The following is a 16,612-nucleotide window of genomic DNA, read 5'->3' as shown; positions in this document are numbered from 1 at the left end:
AGAAGTTTGTATTTTGACCGTTTGGAGGCTTCTAGCTGGGGACTTAGTAGCGCCAAAAGTCAATCAAAAGTGCCAAAGTATTGTTTGATGGTTTGGCTACTTGTAGGAAAAATTATTTTCTGTCCCCACAAAAAGTGCTCGGTTGACTGTTAAAAAAATGTATTGTGGATAATTCGTTTAAAAGTCAATAACTGTAATACCAGCAACCAGCAAAGTTATAGCCAGAAACATTAAATTGAATATTTTCAACAATCCAAGAGTAATTATTCCAGCAATCCCAACTAATGATTCGCCCTAAGTCAAACCAATTGAATTGATCTGTCTTCAAGTATCAAAAACTCAGGTTATCCAAAAATCACTGGCTAAGCTCAGTTGCCATTGGCCAGAAATTCCATATCCTCTCAAACGACAATTTCGATTTACTCTGCACTTTCACTTACTGCAAATGCAAAACTATGTGCTTTCATCAAGAAGTCATTGGATAACTGCAATTTGTCTCAGTGGAGAACCAAATGCTCAACTCGAGTTTTCTCTTTCTATCTCCTTCTCTTCTTACAAAATTGACTGTCGAACCGTTGTTGTTCAGGCTCGTAAGCCTCTATACGAGCGTTTTTCTTGTGCATAATAGTACTCAACTATGCACTAAGTGCAATGTTGGGCACTGATCTTAAACAACAGATCGTAAACAAATGTTTGCTCAAGTTGAAAGCAGTTCCATAGTCCCATTAGTTCAGGATTCGACAAAAGTCAGGCTTCAAGCTCCACAATTACACAATGATTCAAAACAAATGCATGCTTGTTAACATCAGCTCTTAGTTGTCGACACTGGTTCAACTTATGCTATGATTACGTTTGTTTTCACATAAAAAGCAGCAGTTTTTGCTTTTAAATAACTTTTTACAATTCTGCTTTAGATCTCAATGATAGGAAAAGCCAGGAAAAGTTGAGGCTTCCTGCTCCTTTCGCTTGTAAGATAGTTGTCAGCGTTAATACTTCGGCATTGAAAAGATTCGATCTGAAATCTTCACGTTTAGTGGATTTTTGTATGAACTCTAAAACTCTGGTGAAAGCATTGTTTCTTTCATGTAGGCACCTTTCATTCAGCAAATTTTGAATTATTGTTCTCTTTTTCATTTGTTTTAAAAAAACTAAACATCTTTGGGTAACATAGCTTGCTGCTTTTCTCGTTGCTTGTGCAATTGTCCAAGGTTTTACCAATTAAAATTTTAGGCAAATCGGGCTTGCGAAAGAACGGTTTAAGTGTTTTGGTGGCGTGGTCGCCAAAATTTAGACGCTTGATTGTGTAGAATTTGAGTTGCTCTTATCGAAATGTTCTTTCGAACAGCCTTTGTGTTCTTTCCTGCGCTTCCTTCTACACTTAGCAAGAGTTTTGAAAAACATACTGTTCTTGCCATCAACCCAATTGTTAAATTTATTAAATAACTCATTACTTCAACCAAAAACGGGTCAATCAAATTTTTTGACCTATAGATTTTCCAATTATTTATTGCTGTTTTTTCTTGACAATTTCGAGTCATTCCACGATTCAAACCGGTTTTGTCCATTAGTGACAAAATCCCTTTTAAAATACCACTCCACTGGATGCTCGTAATCAGTGTCGACATTTGATCTAAAACAACTACTATATAAAAACGAACCAGCGAAAATTCAGTTCATTTTGTTAGTTTCAATTCGTCATGCATGTATTTCAACGGCATCGTTGATTTACTTAATAATGCCATGGCGCCTAGCATGTTCGGTTGTTCTATATGAAACCCAAAATCTAGCAGAAATACACAATGAAAGCATCAGGATCTCAACAAAATGTTTGCTAAAACCATGCAAAATCTATTTTCTCACAAAGTTAGCTTTGCGTTTTTCGGCATAAAATTTGTCATGAAAACTTGTTACCATTTTAATTTTTTAAACCAATTTGAGATTTCTTAAAAGTTTTTTGAGGTGTGATCTGATGTGGTTCTTTTACATCTCCAGTGGTGCTAGGTTGTAATTTACTAACTATGGTGTGATATTATGCTTTTGCTGAAATGCCGAATGATTTGCTTATTCATTGGTGTGATTACGAATCACGTGAACATGCCTGCAAGCATATTCACATTAATCGTTATCGCACCAAAGCAAATCCACCATGAGGTGAAATGAGTTTGCCTGTTGCGCGACTATGAGTGTGCCGGTTTGTATGATGCAAATATGGCCGTAGCGTGATGCGAGATGGTGTGAATAAGCCTTGCAACTAAATTCAAATCGGGACTGAAATAAGTTATAAACAGAATGATAATCAGGCTGACATTTCTACTCGAACAATGATGTTTGGGGTAAATTTTTTATACATAATGTTCTGGGGTGAGGCAGAGAGTGAAATCAGGTTAATATGAAAGTAAAATTTTTTGTCTAAGTTAACTTTACTCTGTCTATAGTTGGACAAATTCACAGAACTTCAAGTCTAAAAATGTTTTGAAAAAGTTCTGGATTTATAGTGATTCAATACCGAAATACTCTGGGTTATCAGCCGGAAAATTACCAAGCGATTAAGAGACCAATCAGTTCGTATTGGTCAGGACCATGAGTTTTATAATAAGTTGATTGTCAACTCAGTTTCTTGGCTTTTATGAGAGCATGGCAAAATTTTTGCTCACAGCTGAAAAGAGTGATTTTTTGACAAATTTTTTGACCGACACATTACAAGTGACTCAGTGGACGCCGCCAACTTTCAACATTTTACAATTACGTCAACAATATTGCTTCCGCAGTTTTGATTGGGAGTTGATGCTTTTCCCAGATAAAGTTGTGAGAACGTGAAAAAAATTGAAGAGCGATGCATTGCCTTGCAACTTGTAAGATCTTGCCTCCTCCAAAAAAATTCTTGCCTAACCGTTCGTTCTCTATTCGATACCCTCAGCAGCTTCAATAGATCTTCCAGTATGTGATACAATTAAAGCAGATCCGTTGTGGGCTCCTTTTACAGCCCTAAGGTATAAAGAGTTAGGGCTACTTAATTGTGCGCGCGAAGTAGGCTTACCTATATCTCTAAGACTAATCGACTCTGTAAAACACTGAAGATGAACTTCTATTAATACGGTGGTAATACAGTATAGCACCGGAGTCAAGAGTACAGACATGGTGTATCTAAAGTAACAGAGTGACTATAGCTAGTTGAGTTAGTGCTATATACAAGAGAAAAATGTCTTATCAGTCTCTGATTGGCTGGAGGTATACATCCAGTATTTCTACTGCTACACAATCTTTGATATCTTCTTAGTTACAGTAAAAAAATTCTCAGGACTCAAATCTGATAACATTTTTAAGAAATCCTCATACAATATAAGTTCTCAAATTTCAAAGCATCATGAAGGTCTCTGTGTATATAAAACTGACCATATATTTTTTAAACTTAAAACAGAAGACGACTTATGGTAAAGTAACATAATCTAACTTAGCAGTTGAGGAAGTATGTGGCTGAATTTTTGCTCAAATCTGAAGGGGAGGCCTTTTTAATTTTGGCCCACACATTGCAGGTCATTATTCAGTTTTTGACTGATTTTGGGTCGGTTTTCATTAAGAAAAGCTTAGAATTGCACTTTTTTTTGCTAAAATTGTGCAAGCAGCCAATTTTCAAAACTTTACAATCACATAAAGGATATTGTTTCTGCATTTTTGATTAGTAGTTTATTCTTTTCCCAGAAAAGACTTGTGAGAACTTGTAATGTTGCAGCCTGATAAGTAGTATAAAAAAATTCTGACTAGAACTTCAACGGGGGGGGGCAATTACTGCCCCCCCCCCCCCTGAGGTTCTAGTCAGAATTTTATACAACTCGGATATATAGCCTTTTAAGAACTTTTTTTCGCGCCAAGAATCTCAGTCTTTCAAACTAACTCTCTGATCTCCACACCAATTCAATCTGCAAAATTTTCCAGTTATATTTCATGAAAAGCCACCCTGCTCCCCCCCCCCCGCGCACAAGCTTGAATTATGATCTCACTATTAAGAATCTTTATGTTCTACGATCTTTGATATCTTAGTTACAATAAGAGGATTTTACGATATAGCCAAACCTGATAACTGTCTAAAGAAATCTTCTTAAATTATAAGTTCTCTAATTTCAAAGTATATCGTAAGTCTCAAAGTATATAAAACTGACTTTACGTGTTTTAAGTTTATAACAGAAGACTTAAGTTAAAGTATCAAATTCTAACTTAACAATTGAAGTTTGAAAGCGAAGTTTTCATCTTTTTCGGCGTCTTTATTGTTTACAAGTTGCTTGCTCAGCTTGTCAGTAGTACATTACAAGCTATGAAAAAAACATCTCTCTAATTTTGTTACAAATTTTAGACTGAACTACAAAGAACAAAAAATCATAGACCTATTTGCTTCATACAAGCTATTATTTTAGTGATAACCATGGCAACCGTCTCATTGACAAGGATTAGTGATAAAATGATGCACACTCTAATTATTATTCGTGCGAGATTACATTAAAAAATTATGTGCCATTAATGCATCGTTTTTCGGGAAAAATGAAAAATTCGAAAAACTGCAACGCACTTTATTTTTTCGCGTAGAATTTTATGAATCTCTCGGAACATTTCACATAAAAAATGTGATTATATTTTTGAAACACGAGAAAATTTGAGTGTAGCAAACATACTAGAAAAATTTCATGAAAATTACTTAGTTTACGATGGAACTTACTGACAATACAAGGAAAGCTGGACTGGAAACTTTTCCCAGAGAACGACACTGGTCGACAAGCAGCAGTTTTGAAAATATTTATCCTTCTCAAGTGAGTTCGCATATTTTGAAGTGACAAACCAAACCGACCTCTATTATAGTCCGTAGTCGAGATCAAAGCCGGACAAGCTGTGCACAAATTTACAACCCCATAACGATGGAAATGAAAACAAAAATTTCAATTATTTTAATTTCACTTGAAATACTATGTCGTTTTTTTCGAAATAAGATTGAACGACAGAAACTGTTTTGGGCTCAGAAAAATTAATTTAAAAATTCAGAAAGTTTTTGCTAAGAAAATTGGCACTGGTAGTAATTTACTAATTTAAGTTTTAGGCTTTCGTACATATGTAAAATTTAAAATTGATAATTTTAATATTTTAAGAGATGATGTGGATTTTACGCGGCTGCCAACACCCCCCCCCCCCCCTCAGAACGTTGTACGCCTTCAATAATTATAATGAAAAAGTATGGCTTGTGCGTCGGGAAGAGGTGCAAATGATATGCACCCACTAAGCTTGGGGTTGGGGGGATAAACAGAAAATATCCCCAGTTTGTGAAAAGTGACCGATTTATTTTTCAAACATGTAAATTATTAAAATGGGCGTAATTTTAAAGTTTACATGTCTTCAGAAAAATTATAAATATAAATACGGAAACAAACAAAACTATACATAAATCTTTTTATAAACTTCTGGTTATTGATTGATGTTACCCATTAACCTGTTCGTTCTTCCGTTCTTCTGTAATAACATAGGAACTAAATTTTCCTAATTGGCTGTCTATTGGTATATTTTAAACCTGGCATTGCCTGAACACTGCTAAAGTTATTTTGAAAAACATTTTCCCCCTTTCGCTATTACGATAAGCAAAAGATAACTTGTTCAACATCTGGATGCTCCTTAAATCCAAGATGATTGAATCTCCTCAATACGCTTTTGCGTTCCCTTTAACAGCTCTTTTTTCCGTTTGTTCTCTTGTGACTGCAGACGGTTTGGTTTGTCCATTTTAGAAAACTTTCTGATGCAATACCACTGACTGAAGTCTGTGTGAAGTTTCATCTGACTTATATTCGAATTAATTAATTCAGCTGCTAGGACAAATGGCTTGAGCAAAATAGCACTGCAATGATCATACCTAAGCCGCACGAAACACATTTTTATATTGCAATTAATCTGTCGATTTATACGCTGTATGTTCCTTGCTGACAATGTTAGAAAAGTGCTAGGAAGTGTAAAAAAAGTCACGGAATGAAAAATGAGAGGGAACTAACGGTTTGAAAACATGCAGCCTTATTTCCGAAGGTATATGATTTCTCAACAGATATTGTGAGCAAATAGCAGCCGCCGTTTTTCTTAAGACTATCTTTAGATGTAATTAAGGTAAAATTTTTGGGTCAAGGTGTATTTCTATAGAACAACAGCTCTCAGCAGATTTTATCATATTGCCGTTGAATAAAGTACTTTTTTTTCAATTTGTTCCTTAGAGAAAAGAGTAGCTACGTCAGCATTCAAAGTCAGTTGTTTTTCTTTTGAATAACTTATTGTCTCCATTAAAAACCTTCAATTTTAGTTGCAATTTTTTCTCGTGTTTCGTTACGACATAAAATACGATTATCGTCTGCAAACTCTAAAACCTCAAAGTTACTTTTGATTTTTTGCGAGAGATTGTTAACGTGAAAATAAATCTAAAGGTCCAAAACTGTGCCTTGCTGTACTTCAAGATCAACGAATTTTTTCAGACATATTAGAGCTTAATTTAACTGAGGTTGTTATTCAACAGTAGACTAAAATAAATAAAATGAGAGTAAATTAATTGCACGCTTTACGTTAGTATCGGAAGCAAATCTTTTGAAAAGTTATGTGAGCTCACATATTCCGTGTTCTTACGACATTTGTGATATTTTCATTTTGTGGTTTTTCCGGTTTAGGTGAAGACTATGAAAATACATTATGCCCAGCACATTACCAACCGTTGGTTAGCACGAATTGCTTCTTTAAGGATATTGTATTTAACCCATCAAATTGTCGTTTCATTATCCCTTAGATGCCTTTCATCAGCATATCACTTAAATTATTTTTCGATAATACATACGAAGGAATCTCTCATTGTGTCGACCCGACCATAGTGTGGTAAGGATTTATATGCCCAACTAGATGTTTTTTGCTCAGAAATTTGGCTAACCGATATAATCATCGTGGAGGGAAATATAGTGATGATATTAAAAGGCCGGGAATCATATTTTTTTTTGAGTTTCGATTTTTGCACTGAGTTATCGAGATATAAACTCAGCTGGTTTCATCTGTTTTAGTTAACTTTTACTTTAAAATTTGAAAACAATTTTGGCGATTGTTTTTAATATACGTTAAAATTGTTAATCAAAGCGTTAATGAATTTAAAATTAAAGTAATGGCGAGTTGCTGAGATGTTTGATCCGACTTTTGCTGGATTACAAATTAGGGCTACAAAATTTTGAAACATTTTTTATTATTTTTATTTTGAAAAATGCTATAAATATACTGCTTTAGATCGATTAATCCAAATTTTGCAGAAGACCAGAGCTAAAAACCACTGATGCAATTTTTTTAACCCAGATGAGAGCTTGCGAGCACAAAAACTTTTACCCAGATGCGAGCACAAAAACTTTTACCCAGATGCGAGCACAAAAACTTTAAATAATAAATAATTTCATAATGAAATATGTTTTAGAAAGAATTTGTCCAAGCAGTTTTCTCCCATCATAAAGAGACTGGTACAAAGTTAGTCGGGAAGGATTTAAGGAGTAGAAATGGCCCGAAAGAGAACATCGGAATTTCTCAGATCCCAGAAATCAGTAAGTAACGTTACCTATGGTTGAGGACAATTAAAGCGGGGTTAGTGAGAGCCAGACAAACGTAGGTACAGTGCGAATTACATAACAATGGAAGCTCGAATGTCTGATTAGAGGTCAATTGGGTCAACGCAGTCTGATTAGAGGTCAAAGTCTGACAATAGTTTATGTCTAATCACAAGTCCCACGAAATTCCGATCAATGCTTGCAACATACAAAACAGCAACGTCTGATGAAAAATTGCCTCAAAATGATAAAAATATCACTTTCAGAAATTTTCAGGATTTTGTAGTCGCTGCCCTCCTGAGGTCTTATCAGAGCGGGGACTGGCAAGAGGGGAGTTAAAAAGTTATTTAAAGGAAAATTGGGCTCGAGCGAACACTTAAATTGCGCCCTAAAACAGTATGATATTTTGAGGATAATTCAGCATTTTTCTATTTTCCATGCAGTAATTAAGAATCCAAATATAGCTGTTTTAAACTAATTATCTTTTTATGAAATGATTGTTTATCTGAAAATTTCAAATAATTCTGTTTCAAATTGTTACCATTGAAAACAGTTTATGCTATCTTTGCTTTTATAGATTTCCGAGAGCTATAGCAAATGCTTCGAAGGAAATAAAATATTCTGCCGATATTTTTTGTTCTTCAAATAAAGCTAGGAGTCCACAACGGTCAGGCAAAATAATTGACTTCACAGAAAAAATCTTGCTGTCATTTCTAAGTTATTTAAACTCACATGAAAGATGACATTGAGTCGTCCCATCATGACAAGTTTTTTTTTTCGTTTGTATGATCTGAGGCATCCCAGTGATTTTAAATAACAAACTTTTTTTCTTTTTTTATCAAACCACACTGCTGCGTATAGTAACATTGATTGCACGAGATTTTGATTGCAAAGATATATAAAAATAGTTTAGTGAATTCTGAGGCGGCTCATTGATGTTGTATTTTGACATCATATACGATTCAATTCACTCCGAATTATTAGTTCACGATGGATGGTTATATCTATCTTCTGTTTCTGATTTCTGTCTGTTCTGTTTTACTTCAGTCTTCAGTTTTTTTTCCACTCTCATTAGGTGAGAAAAAGTTTATGAAAAATTTGTTTGACCATCTGAGTAACTTTACGGCATATTCTGAAAGTTACGACCCAAAAGCTGCACCAAAGTTTTGGCTCCCAGAAAGTCAGAAATTTATCGCATGGTAGTCAGTGTGATCTGAAGAGGTTACGAACGCACAAAGATCGCATTATTTCTTTGGTCGCACGAATTTGAGACCAGAGGTCATTTAGCTCTGGCACATTCTGAGAGCAAAGTCACAAATTGAGGTGCCCAGAGAACAAATCGGGCTACTTCGCCAAACCACGTACTGCTGGTAAAATTGGACAACGAATCCAAAAAGCTTTCATGACATACACAGCCCCATTATGAAAATGATAATAACCATATGGCTGCATGACAATTTGCCCAATTCTTTTTTTACCCAATTCAATTACACCCAATGCCATTGTACCCAACCTTCAGTTTTACCCAATGGCATTTTACCCAATGCCATTTTACCCAATGCCATTTTACCCATAGACATAGGAAAAATGTAATCTATGTAAATCGTTGTCTGCTAATGCGCTAAAACCATTTATGGAAATCAGGAAAACTTTGATGATTGCCATTTTCTATAGATCCCGATCACAAAATGGAAACGAGCACAAGCGAGTTCCTGGAAATATTAATAGAGAGCTTCCGAAGATTGGGGAGAGATTCGTTTGTTGCCTCAAATGGGAGAAAATTGAAGCATAACTTAATTTTCAGCAAACAAATTCCGCTTAATCTACCATATTTTAATTTAAAAACAAAAACAAAAAATTGTTCAGAAAAAAGTGTATGTTTCTCGTTAGACACACCAAACAACGTTAACCATAGCGTAAACTGGAATTGAAAGAAAGAACTTACTAAAACGCAATCCGCTTCCTCAAAGCTAACTGTTTTCATCTATCAAGAATGGTTGAGAAGAAGTCGTTCATCCTAGTATGAGCTGAACGTCAAAAACAAGGCTGAATATCAGCAAAATTGGTAGCAGAAAATTTGCCGCATAGTTATATGCATTTTCAGACATTTTAGTCCTGAAAAAGTACTGGAATCTGTAATGCTTATCTAGCATGTTTTTCTGAAAATTTCAAGAAAACAGTTCATCAAAAGCTTCAAAAACTGCAGCTTGCAATATCTTGTTTGTTTTTTGTTGGATAGCAAGTTGACTAATGTCTATAAATAATTTGACCAGCAGGGTTTTTAAAATTCTAATGCATCAAGAATATATACTCGATCTTAATCAGATTTATACTCATTTAGACGTGATTAAAAAGATTGATATTAATTTTTTATGAGAGAAAACTTGAGAAATTGAATTAACGGTCTCTTCCAATTTCGAAATTTTTATTTTTAAAACTACTAATATGTAAGATGTATGTAAGATATGTAAGATTAGCTGTGAAAAGTTTATATGTAATATAAGCGTAAATTATGTAAGATAAGCGGTGAAATGTTGGCTTTTCACCACAAATTTTGTACTTAATTTTGGAGTGAAATGCGGTGAATGCAATGAAATTATGTATATTCACCGCTAGAGTAAGCAGTGAACTTGCAAAAATTCACCACATTGCATCGCTAAAGTATGTCCATAAATATTGTGACCAGCAGGGTTTTTAAAATTCTAATGCATCAAGGATATATACTCGATCTTAATCAGATTTATACTCATTTAGACGTGATTAAAATGATTGATATTAATTTTTTATGAGAGAAAACTTCAGAAATTGAATTAACGGTCTCTTCCAATTTCGAAATTTTATTTTTTAAAACTAATAATATGCAAGATGAATGTAAGATATGTAAGATTAGCTGTGAAAAATTTATATGTAAGATAAGCGTAAATTGTGTAAGATAAGCGGTGAAACGTTGGCTTTTCACCACAAATTTTGTACTTAATTTTGAAGTGAAATGCGCTGAATGCAAAGAAATTATGTATATTCACCGCTAGAGTAAGCAGTGAAATTGCAAAAATTCACCACATTACATCGCTAAAGTTTGTCCATAAATAATTTGACCAGCAGGGTTTTTAAAATTCTAATGCATCAAGAATATATACTCGATCTTAATCAGATTTATACTCATTTAGACGTGATTAAAAAGATTGATATTAATTTTTCATGAGAGAAAACTTGAGAAATTGAATTAACGGTCTCCTCCAATTTCGAAATTTTTATTTTTAAAACTACTAATATGTAAGATGAATGTAAGATATGTAAGAATAGCTGTGAAAAATTTATATGTAAGATAAGCGTAAATTGTGTAAGATAAGCGGTGAAATGTTGGCTTTTCACCACAAATTTTTTACTTAATTTTGGAGTAAAATGCGCTGAATGCAAAGAAATTATGTATATTCACCGCTCGAGTAAGCAGTGAACTTGCAAAAATTCACCACATTACATCGCTAAAGTATGTCCATAAATAATTTGACCAGCAGGGTTTTTAAAATTCTAATGCATCAAGAATATATACTCGATCTTAATCAGATCTATACTCATTTAGACGTGATTATAAAGATTGATATTAATTTTTCATGAGAGAAAACTTGAGAAATTGAATTAACGGTCTCCTCCAATTTCGAAATTTTTATTTTTAAAACTACTAATATGTAAGATGAATGTAAGATATGTAAGATTAGCTGTGAAAAATTTATATGTAAGATAAGCGTAAATTGTGTAAGATAAGCGGTGAAATGTTGGCTTTTCACCACAAATTTTGTACTTAATTTTGGAGTAAAATGCGCTGAATGCAAAGAAATTATGTATATTCACCGGTAGAGTAAGCAGTGAACTTGCAAAAATTCACCACATTACATCGCTAAAGTATGCAATTTCACCGCGTAATATAGCGGTGAAGTTACATATTTTAGCGGTGAATTGTGGTTAATTTTTGTAAGTTGACCGCTTACTCTAGCGGTGAATTTACATAATTTCAACGCGTTTCAACCCAAAATTATGTACGAAATTTGCGGTGACTTTTCATCGCTTATCTGACATCGTTTTTATCCGATTTTTCCTTGACCCGGGCAGACTTTATTGCATTTAATGCACAATTATTCGCAAAAAATGCGTTGAGGCTTGATTCTATTTAGAGTTCAGTTGAATTTTTTCTATCTATTTTTTTGTTTTTTTTTCATTTTGGTCATCAGCCGGCAATTAGTAAAGCTTTCATGTCTTGTTTCAGTTCCATGTCGCGATTTCGGCACACTGACTTTTTCGGCTAACGGAAACACGGCAGACTTCATTCGAGTTTCAAAAGAGTATGCTAAACCCTACAACTTGCTCGAGTACATATGCAATTACAGCTCGAATAGGGCTCAGGTTGATAAACTGGGGCTACTTTTGTCAGTCCACGGAACAGTGGACTACAGACATCAGACTAATGTGCAAGTTTTCACAGGTTGGGCTAAAAATTATTATTTAAAAAAATTCTCTATTTAAAAAAAGGTCTATATCAATTTGAAAATTTTATTTAAATATGTGAATGTTTCTATATGTAAAATTAGGCCTGGTTGATTTATTTTCATTTTGAAAAAAATAATATTTTTAATCAAAAATGAGTTTTTTTGGTCTCATTAATTAATTGAAACCAGTGCACAGACACCTGGGCATCTTTCATTTGTACGCATTAAGCCGCAAAAATTACACTTTGTAATTTTTTTTGGATTTCTGGATTTAAAAATCATGATCTGGTTAGAGATAAATTTACGACATTCCTTCCTAAATTGCAATTAGTGTCGCGAGGGCTTTTTTGTGATTAATCGTTGATTATAATGTTTCATTTCTTTCTAACTAATGCAGTTTAAGATTTTCAAAAATCATGTTTTACCAGGGAGCGATAATAACTCCGAACAGCAGTAACGGCGAGCGTTGAAAACAGTTGCAAAACTTTGTCACTGACTTTCTTCTTGTTTCAAAAACAGGCATCGTTTACAACTGTTTTGGAAACTTCACTTTTGAGGAATCAGTTAGTAGAATATCTTGAACAATTTGCGCTCTTGAACAAAGCAAAACAATTCGGTTTCCAATCTCGAAAGTCGTCTACTGATGCTATGCTTTATTTTATTTAAAAAAATAATAGGAAATATGGAAGATAACAAGGACACAGGTGCTGTATACTTAGATCTTGCAAAAGCTTTCAATTCAATTTCACATGAGATCTTTCTCAAGAAAGTTGAAAATTTCAACCTCTCTCAATCAACAATTTTACTTCTCAAATCTTTTCTCGAAAATCGAACACAATGCGTAAAACTGGGTATTGACTTATCAGATAAAATAACTATGAATCATGGTGTTCCACGAGGAACTGTGTTAAGACCTCTTGTTTTTCTGTTATATGTCAACGATTTTTCTGAAAAGCTGGAAGGTGAAAATGATGTTGTTCAATTTGCTGATGACACTAGTATTATATGCAAATTTGAACGGAATGAAAATATTCCCCAAAAAATTGAAAAAATTTTAGAACAAACAGACAAATACCTGACAGAGAATCAACTCACTTTAAATGCCGATGAAATAGAGATGTTATTCTTTACAAATCAGACTAATTCGGATCCAGAGTTTTCTTTTAAAGGCGAAGTTATCAAACCAGCTCATGTATGTCGTTATCTGGGAGTACAAATTGATTCAAACCTAACCTTTGAAAATCACCTGAACTCAGTTTTAAGCAAAATGGCTAATGCAATTCGTTCTTTGTATCTTGTAGGAAATCAAATACCTTTGAAAGTAAGAATTGATGTTTTCAAGTCAGTTGTACTCTCTCATCTTTCTTTCAGTGGAGTATTCCTTCAAACTCTTACAGTGCAAAACATAAACCGCATAATCATGCAAATTAACTGGGGAATAAAAGTTTGTTATTTTCGTCAAAAATTTGACCACTCCTTTGATCTTCTCATTAAGGATCGTATCCTGCCAGCCGAATTGTTTATCTCAAAAGTTAGCCTAATGAAGCTACAAACAGACATAAGACAATGGGAGACATCCGAAAATTTTAAAATGTTTTTTAGTCGCCATAACGCTAGACAGAACAAGAGAACAAATCAAATTATTTTAAAAAAGAAATCGAATAGCCACAATTTGAAGATTATTATACTAATAACAATGCTGATTAATTTATTTAACATTGTAGAGCATGTAGATATCTAACCTTAGGGTTATAGTCTGAGTAATTTACATGTTTCAAAAAAAGAAAGTTTGAACAACATACACTTGATATTACTGTTGTTTATACAAACGTACAAACTACACATGTGGGTCAGTCGTGAACAATTCTGACTTTATTGAGTAATTTTAATTTGCGAAATTTTACGTTTTGCTCCGTATAGTCTTATCCTCTCACAGGGCAATGTGGTCTGCTGTTTTTTTCGCAGTCGCAAAGATCGCAGTCAAAGCCTCTCTCTTGGTTCATCATGACTTCTTTTTGCCCAGATGTGTCAGATCATGCGTATATTTGAGCAACCACCCCAATTTAGGGGCGGCAGTTTTCCGTTGAATGAATTTGGGTTTTTGGGATTTTTGGCAGAGTTGGCCAAGTTGAGGGATGCCTTGACAATAATTCTGGTTGTTGGAAGCGGTTGGGTGGTCTGTGACGGACTGGCCAACCACAATCTCTTCTCACAACTTGAGGTGGAGCGAAAGGACCTACAAATTGATCCCAGCAGGTTTTAATACAAATCCATCAGTTTAAATTTTAGCTTAAAATTATAGCCCAAAATTATTCTCCAAATTAAAAATATTTTCGGGCTATAATTATGCATTATAATTTCATTTGAGAATTCTCAATTGAGGGGACCGGCCAAAAATGGCCGTTTTCTCAAATACTGCCAATCAAAAAACCAGGAGTTCTGGACGTTTTCTAAAATAGCTGTCAGAATTGACCTTTTTCTTATATTTCGTGGGATAAAATTTCAGCTGGTGAAACCAAGCCAAATTGAGAACTAATTGTAATTCTCAACCAGCTTAATTAATTGCATCTTTTCGGCTTTATAATCAAGTGTAAATGCACGCAGTGAAACTATTTTTCAAACATCTTTCTACGACATATAGTATCTTATTTTTCTCAACATGACTTGGCATGCTTGAACAATATTAGATCTAATCTGTTGCTGCACCCCGCGCCTTTTATGCCCCCCCCCTTCCAAATTACAATCACGTTATTATGTAGAAAAATAGTTGGAGGTAAAACTTATATACCCATTAATTTTTTTTAATCAAGAAACTTGACAAGGTCCAGTAAACAATTTCAAGTCTCGATTCTTTGGCTCCCTTTTGCATATCAAAAAATTAATGTTAAAAATTGATCAGAAAATAGCCCCCCTCCCTGTACCGGAGCACCCCTCCCCCTGCCCAGAAAATAGCTCCCCTCCCCATTTAGGTGCTAAAACCCAGCACAAACATGCATAATAGATTATGATTTTATTCTGGAATTTATTTTGCTTTAGATCCTATAACTTCACCTCTGTTGCATTTGTGCACTTTGAAAGTATCGAGGAAAAAGAGATTCTTCATGGCGAGGATTACAAAATCAGATTGTATCCCTCCAACACCAATTCGACTACACGACTACCATCATTATCCAGGTGAGCAATTCTGTATGCGGCGTCATCTGTTGTCCTTCTGATAAAAATCTGAGGTCCATCCTTATTTTCAACTGTCAACTCTCTCATCTTAATTCTTAAACCCTTAAGCAACGCCAATAAATTTATGTTTTCATTTGCGCATATAACTGCTGCGGTGGTAATGAAATGCAAAATTAATTATTTTTTAAAAAAATAACTATGTCATTAAACCGATTCAGAGCTGATTTGCTCCTCTAAAGCCCTTTGAGATAATTGTTGTGATTTGCTCATAGGACAAGCACTGATAATTCAATCTGAGTGTGCTAATTCTCACAAAATTATCGCTCCAAAGATCTCTTTCTCTCTCTCACACACACACTCTCTCTCTCTCTCTCTCTCTCTCTCTCTCTCTTTCTCTCTCTCTCTCTCTCTCTCTCTCTCTCTCTCTCTCTCTAAACAGAAGGAGGCGAAAAAGTTGAAACGAAAAATTGAACGAATAAAGTTTATTGTTGACTTTTAAAAAATCAAAATACGTGACCAAAATTCAAAACTGTGTGAATAGAAAAAAAATTGAAAGATATTGTGAATAGAAAACATTTATAATACAGTCGACCAGATTTATCGTAATACGTAACTTGTGGATTTTTTATTGAAAACTGAGAATCTTCTGTTTTAATTTTCTTTGCATGAGCCAATTGAATCAGACTTTGAATGATCGTGATTAGAAAACTGGCAAAACTTAGCCAATCATGATTTGATATAAGCACAATTTTTGACAAAACACAACCAAGGAGTTTAAAAAATTGTATGTTATTTTCAATTTTTCAGTTGAAACGAAAATGATGAGATAAAAAAAAGAAGAACACCGAGAATCATATCAAAACATGTAAAATTTTACATCTATTGAAAAATTGAAAAGATTTTTCAAAATTTATCTCCGCTCAAGCCAACAGCTCATGATTATTCCAAAGTGATCCTAGAAATATGTCTCAGTGAATTTCAGTGATGAACAAACATCACCTCTCAATAGCAAAACCCAAATTCGGATCTAAAACGAAGCCTATACCGGGCTGTTCAATTTCTATGCCCAGTTTAAATTTACTATGATATAGAGGTAAATATTTGCTCAGATTGAATTTAGCTTGGAAAGTCTGAAAAACATTCGAGAGCAAAATTGAAGACTGATTAGCAAAATTTCATGTTTTTGGTATGTAAAATTTTTTTAGTGGTATGCAAGCTTTTTATAATTAGGCTTGCTTGTATGTAATTTAGCCACTCAGGTTATTGACTACGACTTGCCCCTCAAACTAAAACACTCGCGGGCCCATTTTTTAAAACCAAAAAGTCTGCAGTGCCAGAAGCTAAATATGTTGCTACATAGTCAGAAACTGACTG

The 16,612-nt window shown here is 34.2% G+C and overlaps 1 protein-coding gene across 3 annotated transcripts in view; it reads left to right on the top strand.

Annotated features, from left to right (window-relative positions):
- The first annotated feature begins 4,271 nt into the window (after window positions 1-4,271).
- The window catches only part of LOC142342484 (transient receptor potential cation channel subfamily M member 3-like), a 61,761-nt gene continuing 49,420 nt past the window's right edge, over window positions 4,272-16,612 (top strand). For all 3 annotated transcript variants that reach the window (XM_075393826.1, XM_075393827.1, XM_075393825.1), the window contains exons 1-5: window positions 4,272-4,799; window positions 7,457-7,580; window positions 11,845-12,060; window positions 14,182-14,320; window positions 15,101-15,238. In XM_075393826.1, coding sequence (XP_075249941.1) covers window positions 4,698-4,799; window positions 7,457-7,580; window positions 11,845-12,060; window positions 14,182-14,320; window positions 15,101-15,238 — 719 coding nt within the window. In that variant the 5' untranslated portion in view covers window positions 4,272-4,697. The remainder of the gene's footprint in view (window positions 4,800-7,456; window positions 7,581-11,844; window positions 12,061-14,181; window positions 14,321-15,100; window positions 15,239-16,612) is intronic.

The sequence above is a fragment of the Convolutriloba macropyga genome, chromosome 7 (genome assembly GCF_964194025.1).
Source record: "Convolutriloba macropyga chromosome 7, txConMacr16.3, whole genome shotgun sequence".
Lineage (NCBI taxonomy): Eukaryota > Metazoa > Xenacoelomorpha > Acoela > Convolutidae > Convolutriloba > Convolutriloba macropyga.
This window is presented reverse-complemented; position numbering and strand designations above follow the sequence as displayed.